The sequence below is a fragment of the Symphalangus syndactylus genome, chromosome 13, assembly GCF_028878055.3.
Source record: "Symphalangus syndactylus isolate Jambi chromosome 13, NHGRI_mSymSyn1-v2.1_pri, whole genome shotgun sequence".
Taxonomy (NCBI): Eukaryota; Metazoa; Chordata; class Mammalia; order Primates; family Hylobatidae; genus Symphalangus; species Symphalangus syndactylus.
In genome coordinates, this window is record NC_072435.2 from 30,772,972 (window position 1) to 30,797,304 (window position 24,333).

Here is a 24,333-nt window from a genome sequence, read left to right on the forward strand (position 1 = left end):
ATTGCCCAGGCCGAGTGCAGTGGTGTGATCTTGGCTCACTGCAACCTCTGCCTCCCTGGTTCAAGCAATTCTCCTGCCTCAGTCTCCCGAGTAGCTGGGATTACAAGTGTGCGCCACCACGCCCAGCTAATTTTTGTATTTTTAGTAGAGACAGGGTTTCACCATGTTGGCCAGGCTGGTCTCAAACTCCTGACCTCAGTTGATCCACCCGCCTCAGCTTCCAAAGTTCTGGAATTACAGGCATGAGCCACCAGGCCCGGCCTGTTTTGGTTTGTTTTGTTAAAGCTTCATAGGCGGTTCAAGTGTGCAGCTAGGATTGGAAACCTCTAAACAGGATGATTCCTTCCTAACCTGTAACTTCATTTTTTTATTCATCCGCTCAACATGTGGCTTATAGGTTACTAGGGAGGGAAGACACTTGAAGGAAACGCACTGCTGAAGTGGCACTAGACCCATGTGCCACTCCCTCAGCGAGTATTCACTAAGCACCTGCTGCATGCCAGGCCTTGGGAATACAGCAGCACTGACGGCATTCCCAGACTGCCCTCTGGGAACTTCTACTCTCCACATCCAGAAATCTGGAATCATCACAAATTCCTTGCCACCTCCGTTATCCAGTCTGCCTTTGAGAACTTTCCATCATGTAAGAGCTGTCTCTTACATGTTCAGCACATAGTTTGTGATTTTTGACACACATTTTCTGAATGCCTGCTTTGTGTCAGGCCTTGTGGTCCAGGTACAGGCGATAAGGCCATGATCAAGGGAGATCAGCTGCTGCCTTCATGGAGCTTGCAGTCTGTGTGTGCTCGAGGTGTCCAGGAGAGCTGGCCAACCCATGTCTTCTGGAAATGATACACAGATGTGCACAGAGTACCCAAACCTCCACGGCCTTCTAGAGACAAGCACAGACAGGAACCCCTGAAGGCCCCAGAGTTGGAAACACCTGGTTTACATCCTGTCCCCACCACTTCCTAGCATATCAGTCAGTGGACTTACTACTCTTTCTGAGCCTCCATTTCTTTCTCTGTAAACTCGGATAATAAACCTCTTGCAGAGGTTTCTTTCTTGCAAAGATTAGTGAGACAGATTTGCAAAGGACGTCCAGGCACACAGTAAAAGCTCAATGAGGCCGGGCGCGGTGGCTCACGCTTGTAATCCCAGCACTTTGAGAGGCCGAGGCGGGCGGATCACGAGGTCAGGAGATCGAGACCATGGTGAAACCCCGTCTCTACTAAAAAATACAAAAAATTAGCCGGGCGTGGTGGCGGGCGCCTGTAGTCCCAGCTACTCGGAGAGGCTGAGGCAGGAGAATAGCGTGAACTCAGGAGGCGGAGCTTGCAGTGAGCCAAGATTGTGCCACTGCACTCCAGCCTGGGCAACAGAGCGAGACTCCATCTCAAAAAAAAAAAAAAAAAGCTCAATGAATCCTGAGTAAGTGAACCGGCAGGGAGGGTAACAGTAGGCCCTTGCAGAACAGTTGTGAGGAATCAGATTATCAGAGCCAGCATGACTGTCACCAAGTAAGTGTTCGGTAAAGGAGTTGGTTATTATAGCTGGATCATTTTTCCTTGGGGGCAAGAAGAATGTATTATTTTAAAGATGATACTGTTAAGATTATGAACTATGGGCCAGGCAAGGGGGATCACACCTATAATCCTAGCACTTTGGGAGGCAGAGGTGGGCGGATCACCTGAGGTCAGGAGTTCGAGACCAGCCTGGGCAACATGGCAAAACTCCATCTCTACTAAAAATAGAAAAACTAGCCAGGTGTGGTGGCGCCTGTAATCCCAGCTGCTCGGGAGGCTGAGGCAGGAGAATCGCTTGAACCCAGGAGGCAGAGGTTGCAGTGAGCCGAGATTGCACCACTGCACTCCAGCGTGACAGAGCAAGACTCCGTCTCAAAAAAAAAAATAGTGAACTGTGGAGTTACTTTGTTTGGTTTCCAGTACTGACCGCTCGTTACTAGCTGTATGATCTTAGGCAAGTTACTTTACCCCTCTGTGCCTCAATTCCTTCATCTCTAAAATGGATTTAAGTACCTACCTCCACCCCCTTGCGAATTTTTAATAAATTATTAGATGGAATGCACTTATGTAGTTCCTGGCACATAAGGGCAATATTAAGTTTTATGATGATGATGATTTGACCTTCCACAGAGCATACAGCGACAGGCCGTGGCCACCACCTCCCATCTCTAGTCACAGACTCCTTATGGCAGCCCCTTGGTCCAGAAATGGAAAGGAGAAGAGTGCGCAAGCGCAGTGGGGCAAAGTCGCCTGGGAGGCCCGAGCAGGCGATCTGGCCGCCATCTTGGGAGAGGGCAACGCCGGCAGCTTCCGTACGTCATCAACCTGCGCAACGGCCGGGCACCCGGCGGTTCAGGTCGCTTAGAGAGTTGTAGGTTGGGTAGTGCGGGTCGCGGCGGGGGCTGCGGAGAGCGTGCTTAACTGAGGGGCGTGATGGGGGAGGCGGCCGTGGCCGCGGGGCCTTGTCCGTTGCGCGAGGACAGCTTCACGCGCTTCTCGTCGCAGAGCAATGTGTATGGGCTGGCAGGCGGCGCCGGCGAGCGCGGGGAGCTGCTGGCCGCCACCCTTAAAGGCAAGGTGCTCGGCTTCCGCTACCAAGACCTCCGACAGAAAATCCGGCCAGTGGCCAAGGAGCTGCAGTTCAACTACATTCCCGGTGGGTGGCGCTATGGTGCTGGGGGGGCCTGGAACGTGGTGTTGAGAAGGCTTCTGAGGCTCTGTCTGAGCCGGGTCACCGTGTTGGAAGAATGGGATCGGGTGGTTTTAAGGGGGTCACTGGGATCAGGGGGCAGGCATAGTTGGGGCCTGGATGAGCCTAGGGTTTCAGGATTCTTCAGACTTACAGGTCAGGATCCCTAGTACCCAGGGAACAGAGGTCAGGTGTTGGTGGTCAGGACCCAAACCAGAGGGCATGATCATTGCGGTAGCCAGAGCTCACCATGTTTGGGAGACTGGATTCATGAGTCTGCCTGACACTGAACTTAGAACTCTCCCTTCCCAGTGGACGCGGAGATTGTCTCCATCGACACTTTCAACAAGTCACCCCCCAAGCGGGGTCTGGTTGTGGGGATCACGTTCATCAAGGTACCTAGAGCCCCCGCCACCTCCCTTCGCCCTCCTCCTTACACACATGGTGAGTTCCACTGAGCCGCCCCGGATCCCTCCTGCCACCCCTGCCCTCCGCTGAACCCCGTGTCCTCCCCCAGGATTCAGGGGACAAGGGCAGCCCCTTCCTGAATATTTACTGCGACTACGAGCCCGGCTCTGAGTACAACCTTGACTCCATTGCCCGTGAGTGAGGCGTGGACGGGAGGAGGGAGAGGGTCCCCAGCTGGTCCCCCATGCTAACCTGCCTGTGCCCTCCCTACAGAGAGCTGCCTGAACCTGGAGCTCCAGTTCACTCCGTTCCAGCTGTGCCATGCAGAGTGAGTGTCCCCTGCGCATCGATGCCCACCCCACTGTAAATGTAGAAACCCTGGCTTCTCGAACCCCTTCTTTACTTACAGACCCCTGTAGTCTGTTTCCCCTTCTGGAAAATAAAGAGGTTGTACTAGATTAGGGATTGAAAACTAAAATGCCAGCCGGGCACAGTGGCTTACACCTGTAATCCCAGCACTTTGAGAGGCTGAGGCGGACAGATCACCTGAGGTCAGGAGTTCGAGACCAGCCTGGCCAACATGGTGAAACCCCGTCTCTACTAAAAATGCAAAAATTAGCTGGGCATGGTGGTGTGTGCCTGTAATCCCAGCTACTCAGGAGGCTGAGGCAGGAGAATCACTTGAACCTGGGAGGCGGAGGTTGCAGTGAGCCAAGATTGCACCACAGCACTCCAGCCTGGGTGACAAGAGTGAAACTCTGTCTCAAAAATAAATAAATTAAATTAAATTAAACTAAAATGCCTTTGGGGACCAGAGAGGTCACGTGAGAATGGAAAGCACAAGTGTAATATAACAGGGTGCAGATGTGCACACACGCATATGCAGCTGAGGTTGGAAAGCTGTAGCTAACTGGAGACCACGAACTTGTCCATAGACAATCAGATTCTACGTTTGTTTTTTAAAGCAGTGTCCTTTTTTTTTTTTTTGAGATAGACTCTCACTCTGTTGCCAGGCTGGAGTGCAGTGGCTCGATCTCTGCAACCTCTACCTCCCTGGTTCAAGTGATTCTCCTGCCTCAGCCTCCTGAGTAGCTAGGATTACAGGCTCACGCCACCATGCCCGGTTAATTTTTGTATTTTTAGTATAGATAGGTTTTTGCCATGTTGGCCAGGCTAGTCTCGAACTCCTGACCTCAGGTGATCCGCCCGCCTTGGCCTCCCAAAGTGCTGGGATTACAGGCGTGAGCCACCACGCCTGGCCCAAGCATCATGCTTTTAAGGTGGCCATGGACCAGATGGCCAAGGGGCCACCACACTGCCATTCCTGAACTAGATAATCTGAGAGAGTTGATGGAGCACCTGTGAATTCTGGGAATTCTGCACATCTAGAATTCCCAGATTCTAATGTTCTAGAGTCTGACGTTCCAAGATCAGAGATGCTAAGTTTTCTAGAGTCGTAGGCTCTAAGATTCCAACATTTGAATATTCTACAGTATGATAGAAGCCAGAATCTTCTGAGGTTCTGTAATGATAAAGTCCTGACATTCTCATCTTTCAAGGGGATAGAACATAGACCATCTAGAATACCAAGGTGCTAGAACCCCAAAGTGTGTGGGTTCCATTCTAGAGTTCCAGATTCCATTCCAGAACACAGATGGTCTAGAACAGGGATTGGCAAACTTTTTTTGGTAGAGGTCCAGATAGTAAATATTAGGTTTTGAGGGCCAGTCTGTCACAACTACTCACTTTGCCATTGTAGCCAGAAAGCAGCCATTGACACTGTAAATGAATGGATGTGACTGTGTTCCAATAAAACTTTATTTACAAAAACAGTTGGTGGGTTGGATTTGGTCTGCAGGTCATAGTTGGCCAATCTCTGGTCTAACAGGTGAGAGTCCCCAAAACTGAAGATTCTAATTGCACTAATGTTCTCCTTGCTAGGATTTGGATATTCTATCATTCTGTAAATCTGAAATCTGTGATGGCAAATTCTAGAAGTTCTTGTATTTCTTTTTTTTTTTTTTTTAGACAGAGTCTCACTCTGTCCCCCAGGCTGGAGTGCAGTGGAGTGGCGCAATCTCTGCTCACTGCAAGCTCCGCCTCCCGGGTTCACGCCATTCTCCTGCCTCAGCCTCTCCGAGTAGCTGGGACTACAGGCACCTGCCACCACGCCCGGCTAATTTTTTGTATTTTTAGTAGAGACGGGGTTTCACCGTGGTCTCAATCTCCTGACCTCGTGATCCGCCCACCTCGGCCTCCCAAAGTGCTGGGATTACAAGCGTGAGCCACTGCGCCTGGCCTGAAATTCTTGTATTTCTAAGGAGACAGAAAACAGCACTTCTAGAACACCGGGGTTTCAGATTGAAGAGGTCCTAGCTTTCTAAGGTTCTGCAGTTCATTCTAGAGTTCCACATTCCATTCCTGAATCCACAGAGCGAAGGTAGGAGTAGATGCGGGCTCTAAGAGCGGGAGGTTCTAGCAAGCCGTGTTCCCGCAATTCTGAGATTGGGAGGTACATTCCTTGATTTTGAGATTCTATGAGGGCTCGTTTCTGCAGTTAATGTATTTCTTTTTTTTTTTTTTTTTTTTTTTTTCTTGAGACGGAGTCTTTGCTCTTTCACCCAGGCTGGAGTGCAGTGGCGCAATCTCGGCTCACTGCAAGCTCCGCCCCCCGGGTTCACGCCATTCTCCTGCCTCAGCCTCTCCGAGTAGCTGGGACTACAGGCGCCCGCCACCACGCCCGGCTAATTTTTTGTATTTTTTAGTAGAGACGGGGTTTCACCGTGGTCTCGATCTCCTGACCTTGTGATCCGCCCGCCTCGGCCTCCCAAAGTGCTGGGATTACAAGCGTGAGCCACCGCGCCCGGCCAGTTAATGTATTTCAAGGAGATACAGTACTCAGGAGCTTGAGCCCTGAGATTCTAACCCTGGATCTAGTGTCTGGATCCCAGAATGTTAAAGTTCTCAACAGGCGGGGGTTTTTGCAAGAGGAGAGTTCTGGTTCTCAGACCATGTAGATTCCACTACCTTGGGTTCTAGATTTCTCTGCTTTCAGGGTCCAGGTCGGGGATCAACTTGAGACTGTGTTTCTCTTGAGTGGGAACGACCCGGCCATTCATCTCTACAAGGAGGTGAGGTGGGGAGGCGTGCTAGGCAGAGCCCTGTGGGGTTCACTGTGGGCTGGCGCTGGGTGGGTATATGTGTGAAGCTGACGGCTGACTTAAGCGGGGGTGGGGTGGGTCTTGGTTTCCCCAGAACGAGGGGCTGCATCAGTTTGAGGAACAGCCCGTGGAAAACCTCTTCCCAGAGCTGACGAACCTGACCAGTAGGTAGGAGAGGCCCCGAAAGAGGCCACTGGGGACCGGGGCACTGACCTCAGAGAAATCGGGCAGTGAGACCTTAGAGAAATTGAGCACCGGGGAGGAGCTCAGAAAAATCAGTCCATGGCATGACTTCAGAGAAATTGATCAGCAGGGGTGACCCCAGAGAAAACAAGAGGTGGACTCAGCCCTCGGGTGGTGAGAATTGACCCCAGAGGAATTGGGCGGTGGGGATTATCCAGGAGGAATCATGCAGCAGGGTCCCAGGACTACAGGGAGGGGCGGCTGCCCCTGGGGAGGCAGAGGGGCGGGGCTGGGCCCAACAATGGCCCTCCGTCCTGTCCATCCACCCGCCCGCCAGCGTCCTCTGGCTGGACGTCCACAACCTCCCCGGCACGTCCCGACGCCTCTCAGCTCTGGGCTGTCAGAGTGGTTATGTCCGTGTCACCCACGTGGACCAGCGGAGTCGAGGTGAGGGCGGCGGTAAGGCGGGGTAAGGGGTGGGGTTGAGGGCTAGAGGGTGGGGCCAGGGTGGGGCTGAAGGCTGGAGCTGGGTGGGGTAGGGGAGGAGGGTAAGGGGGTTGAGGGATGAGGGTGGGGCTTGCCGGGTGGGGCTAGGGTGGGGCCGAGGGCTGGAGCTGGGTGAGGTAGGGGAAGGGGGGGAAGGGATGAGGGTGGGTCTTGGGGGCGGGGCTAGGGTGGGGTTGAGGGCTGCAGAGGGGCAGGACTAGGGTGGGGCTGAACGGTGGGGGCGGAAAGGCGGCTGTTTCAGGGCTGGGGGCGGGACCGGGGTGGGGTTGGGGCTCTGAATCCTCGCTCTCCACACAGAGGTTCTGCAGATGTGGTCGGTCCTGCAGGACGGCCCCATCTCCCGAGTGATCGTGTTCAGCCTCTCGGCCGCCAAGGGTGAGCTCTGGGTTTGAGGGGATGGGGAGAGAGCGGGTGGGAGGGAAGAGGCAACTCTGCGTCCTTGGGTCCTCCTACCCAGATTTGCACCCCTCTCCCAAAGTGTGCAGCCCCCAGTCCCTCTCTCCTGGATCCCCCACTCCAGGTCTTGAGCTACAGTGCACCTCTTCCCTCCCCTCCCCTCTTGTGAATTTAACTTCCAGGACTGGCACATGGGACCTAACCCATATCTTTTCTGTTAGGGTCCATAGTTCTCCTCACTTTGGTGTAACCTTAGCCCCGTACCCTGGGGCTGAGCGTCCACCTCTCCCTCTGTACCCTAACTTGCACGTCTCACATCGGTACTTCCTCACCCCGCTCTGTGGACCCTTCACTGTGTCTCTTGTTGCAGTCTAGCTCCCGGCTATGCTCCTGGACTCACCGCTGTCCCACCACTCAGAGTCTAGCCTTTTCCCTCAATATGTTGATCATTCCTGCTCCTTTACTGAGGTCTGTCCCTGACTGGCATCTTGCTTTTTTAAAAAAAAGTTTTGACTAGGCACAGTAATCCCAGCACTTTGGGAGGCTGAAGCGACAGATCACCTGAGGTCGGGAGTTCAAGACCAGCCTGACCAACATGGTGAAACCCCGTCTCTACTAAAAATACAAAAATTAGCGGAGCGTGGTGGCAGGCACCTGTAATCCCAGCTACTCGGAAGGCTGAGGCAGGAGTGTGGAAGTGGCGTTGAGCTGAGATCTCACCACTGCCCTCCAGCCTGGGCGGCGGAGACAGACTCCATCTCAAAAAAGAAAAAAAAAATTATTTCAATCACTTTGGGGACACAAGTAGTTTTGGTTGCATGGATGAATTCTATAGTGATGGATTCTGAGATTTTAGCACACCCATCACCCAAGTAGTGTACATTGTACCTAATGTGTAGCTTTTATCCCACACCCCCTCCCACCTTCCTGCTTCTGAATCTCGAAACCCCATTATACACTCTGTATGCCTTTGCATACTCATAGCTTAGTCCCTCATCTGTGAGAACATACATTTTTTGGTTTTCACTCCTATGTTACTGCACTTAGAATAATGGTCTCCAGTTCCATCTAAGTTGCTGCAAAAGACATTTCATTCCTTTTTATGACTTGAGTAGTACTCCATGGTGTATATATACCATATTTTCTTTCTCCACTCATTAGTCAATGGCCACTTAGGTTAGTTCCACATCTTTGCAGTTGTGAACTGGGCTGCTGTAAACATACATGCACAAATGTCTTTTTTTTTTTTTTTTTTTTTTCAGACAGAGTCTCAGTCAGGCTGGAGTGCAGTGGCACAATCTCGGCTCACTATCACCTCCACCTCCCAGGTTCAAGCAATTCTCCTGCCTCAGCCTCCTGAGTAGCTGGGATTACAAGTGTATGCCATCACGCCAGGCTAATTTTTGTGTTTTTAGTAGACAGGGTTTCACCATGTTGGCCAGGCTAGTCTCGAACTCCTGACCTCAGGCAATCCGCCTGCCTCAGCCTCCCAAAGTGCTCGGATTATATGAGCCACCACACCCAGAACCTCAGACTTTTTAAACCATCATCTAACACCTATTTCTCCTTCTGGTGTCTGACTTATAATTGTCTCATGGGCCAATCTCTAACCCTCCCTCTGTAACACAACCTCAAGACTTTTTCCTGAGATCTAACCTGCATGTCTCTCGTTAAAGGGGTCTGGGGTATGACGAGGAGCCTGGAACCTTTCCCCACAAAACCATTCCCCTCTTCATTCATGTTTCTTTTTTCTTTCTTTTTCTGAGACAGAGTCTCACTCTGTCACCCAGGCTGGAGTGCAGTGGTGCAATCTTGGCTCACTCCAACCTCCACCTCCCAGTTTCAAGTGAGTCTCCTGCCTCAGCCTCCTGAGTAACTGGCATTACAGGCGCCCGCCACCATGCCTGCCTAATTTTTGTATTTTTAGTAGAGGCGGGGTTTTATCATGTTGACCAGGCTGGTCTCGAACTCCTGACCTCAGCTGATCCACCCGCCTTGGCCTCCCAAAGTGCTGGGATTACCATTCATGTTTCTTCTCCAGAGACCAAGGACAGGCCACAACAAGATGAGTACAGCGTGCTCGTGGCCAGCATGTTGGAGCCAGCAGTGGTATATCGGTGAGGGGGCCTGAGACACATGGGTGTGGTCTAACCTTGTTTCTTTACACTGTGGTCTAACCTTGTCATTCTCCACAGTAAGTTCCTCTGGGTGGATTACCCAGAGCTGGACAAGTAAAGATACTTGTGACCCAGGGGCGGGGGCTGTGAATATTGAACTCTAGACTTGTAGGGAATATGTTGAGGCTGGGGGTGGGAGCAGAGGTGCCCTTGCCCCCTGGAGTGGATGTCGTAGGTGTGCTGGCAAATGGTTAATCACTGGCTATGCACGAGGAATGCCCAGGTATGTAGCATTTACCAGAGTTTCCAAAGTGTAAATACTCCCACCACGGTGGCTTTCAAACCATGAACGTGATTACGTGGGAACATTTCCCAGTCAGCTCTCAGAAGCAACTATAGCCAGCTCTGGCACCCCTCTAGGGGTGGTGAAGGTGTCCAGGCCAGGGCCAAGCCCTCTTCGGGCTCCATGAAGGCAGCGTGGGTGTCTAGATTGAGGACACGTGCGTCTGAATCCCCAGATGGGACACTGTGGCTTTCCATTTGGGAGTGAGATGGTCCCCGAGGTGAAGGGCTTGAGTGCACAGGTTGACCCCTTGCTGGGTCTATGAATATGGCCAAATCTGAGATGATGTTGTCTAGGCTTCCGGAGGACCAGTGTGTCTAGGCTTGAGAAGGGAAGCAGTACCGGTACCCAGCTTAGTGTCCGCCAAGGGTGCTGGGCACTGCAAACTGACCCCAGTCTATCTGCTGCATTTGGGACCCTCAGGGACCTGCTGAACCGGGGTCTTGAAGACCAGCTTCTCCTGCCCGGCAGTGACCAGTTTGACAGCGTCCTCTGCGGCCTGGTCACCGATGTGGATTTGGATGGGCGGCCAGAAGTCCTGGTGGCCACTTATGGACAGGTGGGACCTGACAGTTGGAGTCACTACCCACTGGCCTCCCTCCACTGTCCCCCCCATCAACCTGTGTGACCTGATTCTTCACCCCTGCAGGAACTGCTGTGTTATAAGTACCAGGGCCCGGAGTCGGGGCTTCCTGAGGCCCAGCATGGGTTCCGCCTGCTGTGGCAGCGGAGCTTCTCCAGTCCCCTGCTGGCCATGGCTCACGTGGACCTGACCGGGGATGGGCTGCAGGAGCTTGCCGTGGTCTCCCTGAAGGGCGTGCACATCCTGCAGGTAACCCCAGCTCTTGGGGTGGGAGGGGAGTCGACCTCAGCAGTTTCAGGCAGGGGGTGCAAGCCCCCTCCTGGGGGAGGGAGGAACTCATTTCGGGGAGGCAGTTCCTGCCGGCCAGGACAACTCCCAGGAGAAAGGGGCAGCTGTGAGCACTCACAGCAGCTGGGGTGGGGGCACTGGCCTGGTGAAGGAGATTTATTTATTTATTTATTATTTTATTTTTTTTTTTATTTTTATTTTTTTTGAGACGGAGTCTCGCTCTGTCGCCCAGGCTGGAGTGCAGTGGCGCAATCTCGGCTCACTGCAAGCTCCGCCTCCTGGGTTCACGCCATTCTCCTGCCTCAGCCTCTCCGAGTAGCTGGGACTACAGGCGCCCGCCACCACGCCCGGCTAATTTTTTTGTATTTTTAGTAGAGACGGGGTTTCACCGTGGTCTCGATCTCCTGACCTCGTGATCCGCCCGCCTCGGCCTCCCAAAGTGCTGGGATTACAAGCGTGAGCCACCGCGCCCGGCCTATTATTCTATTTTTTGAGACAGAGTCTTGCTTTGTCACCCAGGTTGTAGTGCAGTGACTTGATCTCAGCTCACTGCAACCTCCACCTCCCAGATTCAAACAATTCTCATGCCTCAGTCTCTCAAGCAGCTGGGATTACAGGTGCACGCCACCACGCCCAGCTAATTTTTGTATTTTTAGTAGAGATGGGGTTTCACCATGTTGCCCAGGTTGGTCTCGAACTTCTGGCTTCAAGCCATCCGCCCACCTCGGCCTCCCAAAGTGCTAGGATTACAGGTGTGAGCTACCACACCCCAGCCTTTTTTTGTTTTGTTTTTTTCGTTTGTTTGTTTGTTTTTGAGACAGAGTCTTGCCCTGTTTCCCAGGCTGGAGTGCAGTTTCCCAGGCTGGTGTGCAGTGGTGTGATCTCAGTTCACTGCAGCCTCCACCTTCCGGGTTCAACTGATTGTCCTGCCTCAGCCTCCCGAGTAGTTGGGATGACAGGCGCCTGCCACCAAGCCTGGCTAAATTTTTTTTTTTTTTTTTTTTTTTTTTCTGAGACGGAGTCTCGCTCTGTCGCCCAGGCTGGAGTGCAGTGGCGCAATCTCGGCTCACTGCAAGCTCCGCCTCCCGGGTTCACGCCATTCTTCTCCTGCCTCAGCCTCTCCGAGTAGCTGGGACTACAGGCGCCCGCCACCACGCCCGGCTAATTTTTTGTATTTTTAGTAGAGACGGGGTTTCACCGTGGTCTCGATCTCCTGACCTCATGATCCGCCCGCCTCGGCCTCCCAAAGTGCTGGGATTACAAGCGTGAGCCACCGCGCCCGGCCTGGCTAAATTTTATATTCCTTCTAATCTCACTTCCTTACATTTGGGTCTAGGCTTTGTCCCTCCCACTAGAAATTCGCTTAAGGCCACTCCCCTTCACCCCTGTCACAGAGGCCCATTCCCATCCCACACACTGTGGTCTGCTTTCTGCCCTCCCACCTGGGCCGAGCTCCTGGACTTTGGAGTTGCTTCACTCCAGACGGTCCCGCTGTGGTCTAACCTGTACCCCTGCAGCTCTTCTTCAGCTCCATCCCCCTCATTCTCTTGTTCCCCACAGCACAGCCTGATTCAGGCCTCGGAGCTGGTCTTGACCCGGCTTCGACATCAAGTGGAGCAGAGGAGACGTCGACTACAGGGGTTGGAGGACGGGGCAGGTGCAGGGCCTGCTGAGAATGCAGCCTCTTAAGCACCCACGCACCCACTCTTCCCAGACCTGAGGCGACTCATGGCATGCTCACCTCCAGCCGCTGGTGGGGCGTGTCCTGAAGGACAGGATGCTCTTCCCAGACCTCCCCAGGGTGGTGAAGCTGTGCCCTGGGACCCCAGCTAACCCACTGCTCTCTCTGGGCCTCAATGTCCCTATTTGAAAGCGGGGATGATCCCATTCCACCCTGTCCACTCTGGATGAGAATTGGCCACCTGATGGTTATTTATACGTCCAGAAGAACAGCATTTCCCAGTTGTCTCAATTCTTTTTTTCGGCAAGCATTTGGTGAGCACCTGCTGTATGCCTGGCTCTGTGTTGGATGCTGGATTCACCCAGAGGAATTGAGGGAGAGGGATTTGGGGGAGAGGGAATGCAAGGCTAGACCCAGATACAGGATGGAGTTTAGATCCCAGGGTAGAACCCAAGAGAAGGAAATGAGGTGACACCTTAGCAGAAAGGCTAAAGTTAAACCACTGTGGAACAGACTACGTAAACTAGAAGGGAAAGAGCTGAGGTTAGACCCTAGTGGAGAGGGCTGACATGAGACCCCAGTGGAAAGATCTAGATCTAAGGGTAGATCCCAGTGGAACGGCAAGGAGCTTGAGCGTTTAGAGGAAAACTTGGGGGTAGAAGGGGCTGCTGTGGGAAAGCAGTGGTCCATTTGTAGCAGAGGGTCTGAGGCTAGACTCCCTATGAATAATGCTGAGGTTGGACCCCAACAAAAAATTGCTATGGCCAGACCCTGTGCAAGGGGCCAGAGTTAAACCCCAGCAGAAAGTTAGCTTAGTTCCCAATGGAGAGTACTGAGGCAAGACCCAGGGAGAAGACCCAGGCCAGACCATGCTGGAAAAGGCTAAGCTTAGACCTAATCTAAAAAGCCTAGGGGGTTGGGGGCCCAGGGAGTGGGAGACAAGCCTGATTCTCCCAGCCTGTGGTGGTAGGAGTTGCCTTGCCTGTGGTCTTTTGTCTGTGTGTGAGAGACAGAGTCTCATTCTGATGCACTGGCTGGAGTGCAGCGGCGCGATCTCGGCTCACTGCAACCTCCGCCTCCCGGTTCAAGCAATTCTCCTGCCTCAGCCTCCTGAGTAGCTGGGATTACAAGCATATGCCACCACGCCCGGCTAATTTTTTTGTATTTTTAGTAGGGACAGGGTTTCACCATGTTGGCCAGGCTGGTCTCAAACTCCTGACCTCAGGTGATCTGCCCTCCTCGGCCTCCCAAAGTGCTGGGATGACAGGCGTGAGTCACTGAGCCCGGCCTCCTGTGCTCCATTCTGTATTACCAGGAGAAGGAATCAGAGGCCTGTGTCTCTAGGACCAGTGGAGGGCGGGAACGATGGAAGTCTTGTCCTCCCTCCACTGCAGACCAGGAATAGAATCTGGGTCAGCAGGGTTGGGGGATGATCATTCCCTGGGCCGTATCCAGGCTGGGGGCGGGGGTTGGGCAGGACACCTGCTTCCTGGGGGTTCAGGGGAGAGGCAGACACCGTAGTCATTTTGGCCATCTGTCTACCTCCCGCTATGGAGGTCCACTCAGAAGTCTGACCACCAGCACTGACAGGGAAGACCCAGCCACCAGTTCTCTACCGAGCGTTTATGGGCGTTAGGAGCTCAGCAACTCCTGGCCACCCCTGTCTTTACCCTCTTTCCCAGAAGCCAGGCCCAGGCGTGGGAAGTTGCAGGGAGCCGGATCCTCTCCCTCCCCTGGCAGCAGGCCTCATGGTGTCCAGCCAGGACTGGCAGTGGGCAGGACCGGTGGCACAAGCAAGGCCCCCTCCCTCCCACTGTCCGCCTGTAGAGAAGGAGCACTCCACAGCGACTCACATGCCATCACCCCCTGTTGGGGGGAGCGGGATTGGGGGTGGGTGTAGTGCTGGTGTGCCTTGCAGAGGTGTGTGCTTGCGTGGGGGTATGTGTGTGGGCCCATCGCAAGGCGCGTGAGTTTGTGTCTTCAGGAGCCCAGGCCACCTGCCTGGCCCTTTGCAGTTCATTTCTTTTTTTTTTTTTTCTTTTTTTTTTGGAGATGGAGTCTCACTCTGTCGCCTAGGCTAGAGTGCAGTGGCATGATCTCAGCTCACTGCAGCCTCCACCTCCCAGGTTCAAGCAATTCTCCTGCCTCAGCCTCCCAAGTAGCTGGGATTACAGGTGTGTGCCACCTCGCCCGGCTAATTTTTGTATATTTAGAAGAGACGGTTTCACCATATTGGCCAGGCTGGTCTCCAACTCCTGACGTCAAGTGATCTGCCCGCCTCAGCCTCCTAAAGTGCTGGGATTAAAGGCGTGAGCCACTGCACCCAGCCTGCAGCTCTTCTTGACTTGACAGTCCTCAGCCTGGGGAATTGTGCGGTGCAGCAGTTAAGGGTGTAGAATCTGGAGCCATATTTACCACCTTGTGCCTTGGTTTCCCTGTCTGTAAGTGAAGCTCATAATAGCATTTACCTCACAAGGTTGGTGTAAGGGTTGATTGTGTCAACATATGTCCTAAATTTATTAAAAACATTAGAACATGCCAGGTGCGGGGGCTCTCACCTGTAATCCCAGCGCTTTGGGAGGCCGAGGCAGAAGGATTACTTGAGCCCGCGAGTTGGAGACTAGCCTAGGTAACGTAGTGAGACCCCGTCTCTTAAAAAAAAGTGGAGAGAAAAAAGCCTAGCGTGGTGGTGGTGGGCACCTGTAGTCCCAGCTACTTGGGAGGCCAAGGCAGAAGGATTGCTTGAGCCCAGGAGTTGGAGACCAGCCTGAGTAACATAGTGAGATCCCATCTCTTTAAACAAAAATGGAGGGAAAAAGCCTGGCGTGGTGGTAGCGGGGACCTGTAGACCCAGCTACTCAGGAGGCTGAGGCAGGAGGATTGCTTGAGCCCAGGAGGTTGAGGCTGCAGTGAGCCAAGATCGTGCCACTGCACTCCAGCCTGGGTGACAGAGTGAGACCCTGTCTCAAATAATAATAATGTGCTGCCGATGCCAGGCACGTGGTCAGGGCTGCCTGTATGCATGGCAGCTGTTGTTATTCTTATTAATGGGTGTCTTTGTGGTTGTTTCTGGCCTCCTTTGTGAGGCTGTGCAGGCACAGTATGTGAATTTGGATCTGACTCCAGCTAAACATTCTTGCCCTCCCCCTAGTTCTGTGAGTCTGTAACTATTTGTAGCTGTTGGCCCTTGTATGGCTGGGAGATTGTGTGTGTGTGTGTGTGTGTGTGTGTGTGTTGGGCGGCGGGGGCTGCTTCTGAAACGCACAGGAGCGCCCTCCGCTGCTGTCCCCTGCCTCTGGTGCTGAACCTGGAGGCTGGGGAGGAGGCTCGGGCTCCCTGCTCCTCCCGCCCTGCTCCCCCAGGCCCCTCCCCGGGCCTCCCTCGCCTCCCGCGCCGCCTCCCCTCTGCCCGCCTCCGCCTCCTCCCCCTCTCTCCGGCTCCTCCCCCTCCCTCGCTCCCTCGCCGACTCCCCCTCCCCCGTGTCCCTCCCCTCTCCTCTTCTCCTCCCTCTATCCCCTCTCCCTCCCCTCCTCCCTGGCTCTCCCTCTCAGTCTCCGGCTTTCCTCTCTCTCAATCTCTCTCTCTCTTTCGGGCGGAGTCGCCCACCACTGCCAGCCCAGCGCTGGGGGGACCTGCTCCAGGCTGTAGCCTCAGGTAAGAGACCCCATTGGTGGGGAAGTGGGGGCGTGGGAAAAGGACGGGGTTACCCTAGGCGCGGAGTGGGGGCGGTTCGGGAAGCCTGGAGCTGGCTTCCCTGGGCTGGTTTCTGGAGATGGGGGGCTGCCTGGCCCAGCACGCGTACCTTCTGTGGGGTGGGAGTGCCACCAGCCGCCCCAACACCTTCAGTCCCTCCTGGTTCTCGGCGGCTGGGGAGGGGGACCGCCTGGGTACTGGGGGGCGAGGACACCCCGCCCCCACCCCGTCTGGGGCACCCCCCCTCGCGCTCTCTACCTCTTCCCCCGCCTTCCTGTGTCTGGGTCTCATCTTTCTGTCTCTCCACATATCTCAAGGGTCTCTGTCTAGCAGAGTCTGGCCGCCTGTGGGAGTCCCTGTCTCTCAGTCTCTCACTCTTGTCTCCCTCTCTCTGTGTCTCTGTGCCGGCGTCTGTTCGGAGTCTCTCCGGGGCTCTGTCTCTAAGTCCTGGGTTTCTCTCTCCTTTCCTCTTGCGCCATCTCTGTTTCTCTGTGTCTCTGTGTCTCTGCCTCTCTCCCCTGTCTCAGCTTTCGTGTGTCTCTCTGTCTCTCTGCTTTCTCTGTGTCTCTGTCTCTTCCCATGTCCGCGTATCTCTCTCTCTCTCTCTCTCTCTCTCTCTCTCTGTCTCTCTCCCCATCTCCCCCTCGTCTCCATCTCTGTCTCTGGATATCTCAGTCTCTGTTTCTCTCACTCTTTCCTCTTCTCTGGCTCTCCCTGGGAGCCTGTGCACCCTCCTCCCACACACCTTTGTCTCCACCCCTGGCAGGGGAGACCTGGAGGAAGAAGACCCCCCCACCCGCAGAGTGGGCTCCCCCAGGCCTGGAGTCCTCTAAACCCTCTAAACTCCTCTCCCCACTTCAGCAGAGCTCCCCTGCTCTCTCCAGTCCTCCCAGCCGGCACCCACCCCAGCTCTCCCCTGAGAACTCAGCCCACCTCCCCCTGCCTTGTTTCTGGCATTCTGAGGCCGGTCCTTTTTGCAGTTTAACTGGTAGCCTTTGTAGTAGAGATGAGACCAGACCTCCCTTCAATCTAACCTCCCCAGTCTTCCTCGTGTAACTGGACCAGTCCTTCCTACCGTCTAACTTCCATACCTCTTGCTGTTTGTCCAGCTCTTGATTCATTCATTCTTGTTGATAATTACTGAGCGCCTTTCCTGCCCCGGGCAAGCACTAGGTACTGGGTTAGACCAGGCCAGTCCTTCCTGCAGTCTCACTTCCATCCCTTTCCTGGTGTGCCAGCCTCACACTGTCTCAGTGGGGGGTGGGTCTCAAAAGCTTCTCCGCCACCTCTTGGGGGGTGCTGAGAGGGCCCTGGCCAACACACTGTCTGCCTTCCTTAAGAGAAGGGAGCCCTGGAGAAGGTGGGCAAGAGAGTGAGTGATGGCAAAAAGGTATGAGGCTGTGCCTGTAGCCCTGGTCTGTGTGTGTGCGTGTGTGTGTGTGTGTGTGTGTGTGTGTGTGTGTGTGTATGTCTCCCTGGCTGCAGGTGAGGTCCCAGCCCTGTGTGACAGTGCCCACGGGGGGGCTTCAGATGGCTTTAAAGAGCACTAGGTTAAGAGCCCTGTTCCTCCTCTGGACTTCAGTTTACCTATTATCAGTGTATCACAGCCTCAAGCACCCAAGCTCTGTGGTGTGATCCCCACACTGGACCATTTTGAGGTGGCGAGAGCGCCTGCGATCACGCTGGGGCAGTAAACGTGCATGTTTAGAAGTCTGAGTCCCCAGCTAGGTCCTGCAAGGGCCAGCCCCCCAACACAGGCACAGTCAGAAAATCGCCCTCCCCCGCCGCCCCACTGTGGAGTGGTAGCGTGAGGGATATGAGGGAGGGGTCTTACCTGGCATGCCAGACTGCACCCACCCCCAGGCATGCAGTCCGGTTCTTCTGACCAAGGACCTAAGAGGCACGTGAGGCAGAACAGGGGTGCTCACCGCCGACCCAGCTGGCTGCAGGCCCACGAAGGGAGGGAGAGATGGCCCTGGGAGACAGTACCTGCCATCTGCCCTCCCCGCTCCCACCCTGGGCTCCACCTGATCCTTTTGCCCCTGGATTCTAAAAGCAGATTGGGTTTCAGGGCTGCTGGTGGATGGAGAAGCAGAGGCAGGAGCCTGGAGCAGAGGGAGCCCACGGTCCCCGGCGTCAGGGCTCAGACCTCTTGGTCATTCATTTCACAAATATTTATCTAGTGCTTTCTCTCCCTGACTGCTCCTGCCGCAAGGCCCCAGCGAGAAACCAGGTTTTGCAGGAAAAGGAGATTGCACTAGGCTGTGCTTGACCCAGCCCCTGGGCTAGGAGGGTGAGAACCCCCATCACCTAGCTGTGGTCTCCCTTGAGGACTGCAGCAGGAGGGACAGGTGGTTAAACCTGAGGGAGGACTTCCCAGGCCGAGGCTTCCTCCCGGAGAGAGCAGGGTTTGGTTTGATGCTTTAGAAGAATTCCTGACTCCCGGCTGGCCCCTGTTTCTCCTGAAAGCCGGGGAGGCGGAGGGAGAAGGGAGCATGAGCCTTTGCTTTGGATCCTGGTGGGTTTGTAATTATGCCTAAGTTGTTGCTAATTAGGGGGCTGCTAATTAGACGTATCATTAGGGGCCTTGCTGAGGGGGCTAATTGTGCGGTGGCCCTTTAAGAATCACCCCTCTTCCCCACCCCTGCCTGCACACAGACACACACACACACACACACACACACACACAGGCACACAGGCATGCTCCTCACTTGCTCTCTCCTTCTTGGGAAGTTCTGCCAACACGCTGCCTCCCTCCCCCAGAGGAGCCAGCTCCCAGCCCATGGGTATGTGGGTGTGAGTTGGGGACAGGCTGTGGGTTAGACTCTCAGAAGAACTTTTCAAGTAAATGGAAGCCCCTGGAAGAAATGAGGCTGGTGGCAGAGGGGTCTGGGAGGGTGGAGGCTCCCAGGACACCTCTCCTCCTCTCTCTTTCTCTTTTGATAAGCCACTGGGTTACCATGGCAACATGAGGGTGGGGCAGAGGAGCTCAGAGTCAGGGCCACTCTTGGAGAGGCGACCTGGGAGCTAGAGTTGGTGCTGGATGATTTGGGCAAGTTCCGTAACCTCTCTGCGCCTTGGTCCTCTCACCTGTGGAATGGAGGGGCGCTCCCCGAAGGGGGAGGGTGTCATTTTGGATGGGGTGTTCGGGGAAGCTGACATCAGAGTGGAAACCCGAAAGGGAGGAGGGAGCAAGGCTAGCGGATATGAGGGGAAGAGTGGGCGGGTCACGGTGGCATGCGCCTGTGATCCCAGCACTTTGGGAGGCCAAGGCAAGTGGAGCACCTGAACCCAGGAGTTCAAGAACAGCCTGGGCAACATAGAGACTCCCGGCTCTACAATAAATTAGCTGGGCATGGTGGTGCACGCTACTTGGGAGGCTGAGGAGGGAGGATCACTTGAGCCCTGGAGGTCGAGGCTGCAGTGAGCTGTGATGGTGCCACTACACTTCAGCCTGGGTGGCAGAGTGAGACCCCGTCTCAACAATAAATACATAAATAGAGAAGTGTGTTCGAGGAAGGGGGAACAGCAGATGCCAGGGCTCCAAAGCAGAAGCTTGTCTGGTAAGGCTGAGGAGCAGAGGGGAAGAGAAGGTGGCTGAGGCAGACTGGGTGAGGGGGAGAGGGTGGGAAAAGAGGCCAGAAAGGGAGTCGGGGCCAGACTGTGCAGGATCTCACGGGCCCTGGAGAGGACGTTGGTTCTGGGAGTGAGATGGGAGCCATGGGGGGTTCTGAACAACAGAGGGATGATGCAAGCTGATTTGTGGGCTTTTTTTGTTTTTGGTTTTGTTTTGTTTTTGAGACAGAGTCTGGTTTTGTCGCCCAGACTGGAGTGCAATGACATGATCTCGGCTCACTGCAACCTCTGCTTCCCTGGCTCAAGCGATTCTCATGCCTCCGCCTCCCGAGTAGCTGAGATTACAGACACATGCCACCACACCTGGCTAATTTTTTTTTTTTTTTTTTTTTTTTTTGTATTTTTAGAAGAGACAGGGTTTCACCATGTTGGCCAGGCTGGTCTCAAACTCCTGACCTCAAGTGATCCACCTGCCTCAGCCTCAAAGTGCTGGGATTACAGGCGTGAGCCACCGTGTCCAGCGATTTGTGTTTTAAAAGGAAACCCAGATAAGACACGGTAACAGCCACTCAAACTCAACACCAGAGGCAGGGAGAGAAATAATGAAACAGTAGAACCCCCACACCCACAAATGGGACAGAAAGCCCAGCACAGGGCCTTAGATGTCACAGCCCCTTAGGAACTGCACCACTTACAGAGCCTGGGGAAAACCCCAGGTCAGACGCAGGCAAGCTGGAGATACTGACGCCTGCTATCACCTTGGGGAGGGAGATGAATGAGACCCTCCAGCAACCCCTCCCCAGCCCCACTTGAAACAGACAAACACGGCCCAACACCTGCCACAGCCCAAATCCTGAGCAAGAGCTTTCAAAGGGCCGAGTTGGAGACCATTTGAATCTCCTAACAAACTCAGAGCCTCCTGTCCCTGCCTCTCAGTGAATTTTGCAGTTTGTGTGCTTTTGTGCTTGGCTTCATTCAGCCATTGTGACATCTGTGAGATTCATCCATGTGCTGGGTGCAGTAGCAAATAGTTCACTCCCTTTTCAGTGCTCTATAATATTCCGCTGTGCAAATCCTCCAAACTTATTTCTCCATTTTACTGCTGATAGGCCTCTGGGTTGTTTGAAGATTGGCGCTATTATAAATAAAGCTGCTATGAACATTCTTATTTCATTTTATTTGAGATGAATTCTCACTCTGTCACCCAGGCTGGAGTACAGTAGCGCCATCTCAGCTCACTACAACCTCTACCTCCCAGGTTCAAGTGATTCTCCTGCCTCAGCCTCCTGAGTAGCTGGGATTACAGGCTCCTGCCACCCTGCCCAGCTAATTTTTGTATTTTTAGAGAGACGAGGTTTCACCATGTTGGTCAGGCTGGTCTCGAACTCCTGATCCACCCACCTTGGCCTCCCAAAGTGCAGGGATTACAGGCATAGCCACTGCGCCCGGCCTGCTATGAACATTCTTGTAGGTCCTTTTAGTGGACATAAGGACCTATTTCTCAGGCACATACCGAGGAGCAAAACTGCTGAATTGCACGACGCGTGGTGTTCAGCTGTCGTTTCCCGAAGTGCATAGACCAATTTGCATTCCCACCAGCAGCGCATGGGGGTTCCTCTGTCCTTATCTTTCAGTCTCTCTCTCTCTCTCTCTCTCTGTGGGTCTCTGTCTGTCATTCTCTGTGTCTCTGTCACCCTCGGTCCCCATCCTGCCTGCATTGGTCCTCAGCTTCTCCCCCAACCCTCCTTCCCCAATGAGCTTTGACCTTTGTGTGACAGAAAGAGGTTTGCTTCCCTCACCCAGACCTCCTCCTCCTCCCCCATAGGACCCCACCACCCCCCATGGCTCCCCTGGCCTTGGTGGGGGTCGCACTCCTCCTGGCGGCTCCCCCATGCTCCGGGGCAGCCACCCCAACCCCCTCCCTGCCGCCTCCCCCGGCCAATGACAGCGACACCAGCACAGGGGGCTGCCAGGGGTCCTACCGCTGCCAGCCTGGGGTGCTGCTGCCCGTGTGGGAGCCCGATGACCCGTCGCTGGGGGACAAGGCAGCGCGGGCAGTGGTCTACTTTGTGGCCATGGTCTACATGTTTCTGGGAGTGTCCATCATCGCTGACCGCTTCATGGCGGCCATCGAGGTCATCACGTCAAAAGAGAAGGAGATCACCATCACCAAGGCCAACGGCGAGACCAGCGTGGGCACCGTTCGCATCTGGAACGAGACGGTGTCCAACCTCACGCTCATGGCCCTGGGCTCCTCCGCACCTGAGATCCTGCTGTCAGTCATCGAAGTCTGCGGCCACAACTTCCAGGCGGGTGAGCTGGGCCCAGGCACCATCGTGGGCAGCGCTGCCTTCAACATGTTTGTGGTCATCGCCGTGTGCATCTATGTCATCCCAGCCGGCGAGAGCCGTAAGATCAAGCACCTGAGAGTCTTCTTCGTCACTGCCTCTTGGAGCATCTTCGCCTATGTCTGGCTTTATCTCATCCTTGCTGTTTTTTCCCCGGGTGTGGTCCAGGTGAGCAAAGACCCATAGATGCTTTCTTGGTGCATGCGTGTCTGCAAAATCCAGAGAGGTGCTCTTGGCTTGGAATGTTGATTGCTGTATTTGTAGAAATGCACGCCCACATCTGAGAGGGCTGCCAAGTACGGTTGTGCAGGTCACAGACTACACAAGGGGATTGAGCCAAACAGGGCAAGTTCTGCTGGAGGGGCTGGAGTCCTGCTGATGCTACCCAGCCATATCTCTGGAGGGTGCAGCGAACATTTATTTGTCCAGAGGGACGCACTGTTTTGCACTTAATAACAGTACGCTCATTTGGAAGGGGCACCTTTTAGCTCCCAAAAGGGTGTTGTATGTACTAACAGAGTCCCTGTGATCTGTGTAATGAATGCTAGGTACATTCACATGTTTTCTTACACTCCCTACCTTTTGTATAATTGATTCCCGCTTTTGCGATAAGACATCCTTCATTCGCATAATTCATAATACCCTTGCATATAATCCAGTCTTGTGTTTTCTGACATTGCTAATTGGCTTGAGTAACTTGGTGCAATTTGCATAATTTATCCATGGGCTCGCATAGATACATACCTACATCTGCATAATTTAGCCATTTGCCAGATATGTAATCATGGTTCGCATAATTCATTCATTATTCATCATCAATTTCTGATGTTGGGATAATTTATGCCAATTTAGTGTAACGTATACTCCCATCCAACCCAACATCGATATAAGCCCTGTGACCCTTTGCATAATTTATTCCAACAGTGAGACAAAATTTAGACCCACAGCTGCATAATTTATACCTATATTCTCATAATCATTAGCCTTTCGCTCACCCCATGTCTTAACCCGCATACTATGTAGTCTTCCTTAACAACGTTTGCCTAATGTATTTCCCACAACCCCATGACTGCCTCCTATATTTGCATAATTTATTTATGGGCCTGGCCTAATTCGGTCACACACATGCATAATTTATTTGCAGGTGTCCAGGATTCATTCACACATGTGTGTAATCTATTTTTGCCTATCTGTCAGGTTTCTGCCAGTTACAGTTTCTTCCCAGGAAGGATCTGAAGCTAGAGATAGAAAAATGCCTTGTGGGTTTTCTGTGAAGGAGGATATATAACGGAGGGATCAGAAGCCACAGTGAAGAAAGGGGAGGACAGTGGCACCAGAAGACAGGGCTCCTGAAAGAGGGAGAGAGAAAGAGGAGAGAGTTTCCCATCTGCCATGGTGAAAAGTGTGCAGTGATATATCATACAGTTTAAGGTGCTGTTAAAATGAATGGTGTCCTGACTTAGGCTTTCAAAAAGGCCTTTGAGGCTAGGTGTGGTGGCTCATGCCTGTATTCCTAGCACTTTGGGAGGTCGAGGCAGGAAGATCACTTGAGGTCAGGAGTTCGAGACCAGCCTGGCCAACATGGTGAAACCCCATCTCTACTAAAAATATAAAAATTAGCCTGGCATGGTGGTGCCTGCCTGTAATCCCAGCCACTTGGGAGGCTGAGGCAGGGGAATCGCTTGAACCTGGGAGGCGGAGGTTTCAGTGAGCCGAGATGGCCCCACTGCACTCCAGCCTGGGTGACAGAGTGAGACTCTTTATCTAAAAAAAGAAAGAAAAGAAAGAAAGGAAGAAAGGAGAATATAACAGATATTTCGTTACATCCCCTTTATTTCTGCTGATATGAAATTCTTAGGTAATCAAAGAGAGATCTTGTGGCCTCAGAGTTTGATCCATGCATCTGAAGCCAGAGATTTGGGTTCAAATCCCACCTCTGCCGTTCCCTCACTGTGTGACCTAGGGCAGATTCGTTATCTTCTCCAGGCCTCAGTTTCCCCACCTGTAAAATGGGGATCATGAGAGTGCTGACTTCATAGGGCTGCCATGAGGATTAACTGAATTGTTCGGTGTGGAAAGACTTAAAATAGTCTGCCTGGAACAGAGTAAATGTTAGCTATTCATTAACAAACTCCCCTATGCATTTGGCTTCCCAAAAAGTCGGTATAATGTCCAAACTGTGTTATAAAGATTTATATTTCTTTCTTTTTTTTTTTTTTGAGATGGAGTCTTTCTCTGTCGCTCTGAGGCAGCGATTCTCCTGCCTCAGCCTCCTGAGTAGCTAAGATTACAGGTGTGTGCCACCATGTCAGCTAATTTTTGTATTTTTAGTAG

At 53.5% G+C, this 24,333-nt stretch overlaps 2 protein-coding genes across 6 annotated transcripts in view; both read left to right on the top strand.

Moving 5' to 3' along the window:
• Positions 1 to 1,329: 1,329 nt before the first annotated feature.
• KPTN (kaptin, actin binding protein) lies at positions 1,330 to 12,656 on the top strand. 4 transcript variants are annotated; one of them, XM_055236414.2, is made up of 13 exons: positions 1,330 to 2,338; positions 2,532 to 2,682; positions 3,028 to 3,110; positions 3,233 to 3,317; positions 3,397 to 3,451; positions 6,179 to 6,254; positions 6,379 to 6,452; positions 6,805 to 6,914; positions 7,272 to 7,349; positions 9,412 to 9,487; positions 10,254 to 10,389; positions 10,480 to 10,662; positions 12,262 to 12,656. In XM_055236414.2, the coding sequence occupies exons 1-13, from the start codon at positions 2,234 to 2,236 to the stop codon at positions 12,388 to 12,390; spliced, it is 1,341 nt and encodes a 446-aa protein (XP_055092389.1). In that variant the 5' UTR covers positions 1,330 to 2,233; the 3' UTR covers positions 12,391 to 12,656. The 4 variants fall into 4 exon arrangements, with proteins under 4 accessions (XP_055092389.1, XP_055092390.1, XP_055092391.1 ...); XM_055236415.2 differs by having other exon boundaries at positions 2,319 to 2,682; XM_063615910.1 differs by lacking the exon at positions 1,330 to 2,338 and having other exon boundaries at positions 2,682 to 2,871.
• Positions 12,657 to 15,596: 2,940 nt separating this feature from the next.
• The window catches only part of SLC8A2 (solute carrier family 8 member A2), a 43,189-nt gene continuing 34,452 nt past the window's right edge, over positions 15,597 to 24,333 (top strand). The window contains exons 1-2 of one of the 2 annotated variants that reach the window (XM_055236659.2): positions 15,597 to 16,036; positions 21,477 to 22,167. In XM_055236659.2, coding sequence (XP_055092634.1) covers positions 21,493 to 22,167 — 675 coding nt within the window. In that variant the 5' untranslated portion in view covers positions 15,597 to 16,036; positions 21,477 to 21,492. The remainder of the gene's footprint in view (positions 16,037 to 21,476; positions 22,168 to 24,333) is intronic. The other variant, XM_055236658.2, reaches the window with a different exon arrangement.

Coding starts and splice junctions, on each gene's coding strand:
- KPTN (XM_055236414.2), top strand. CDS start 2,234: ATGGAAAGGAGAAGAGTGCGCAAGCGCAGTGGGGCAAAGTCGCCTGGG. Junction 3,111..3,232: donor TGGGGATCACGTTCATCAAG/GTACCTAGAGCC, acceptor GTCCTCCCCCAG/GATTCAGGGGACAAGGGCAG. Junction 9,488..10,253: donor GAGCCAGCAGTGGTATATCG/GTGAGGGGGCCT, acceptor TGGGACCCTCAG/GGACCTGCTGAACCGGGGTC.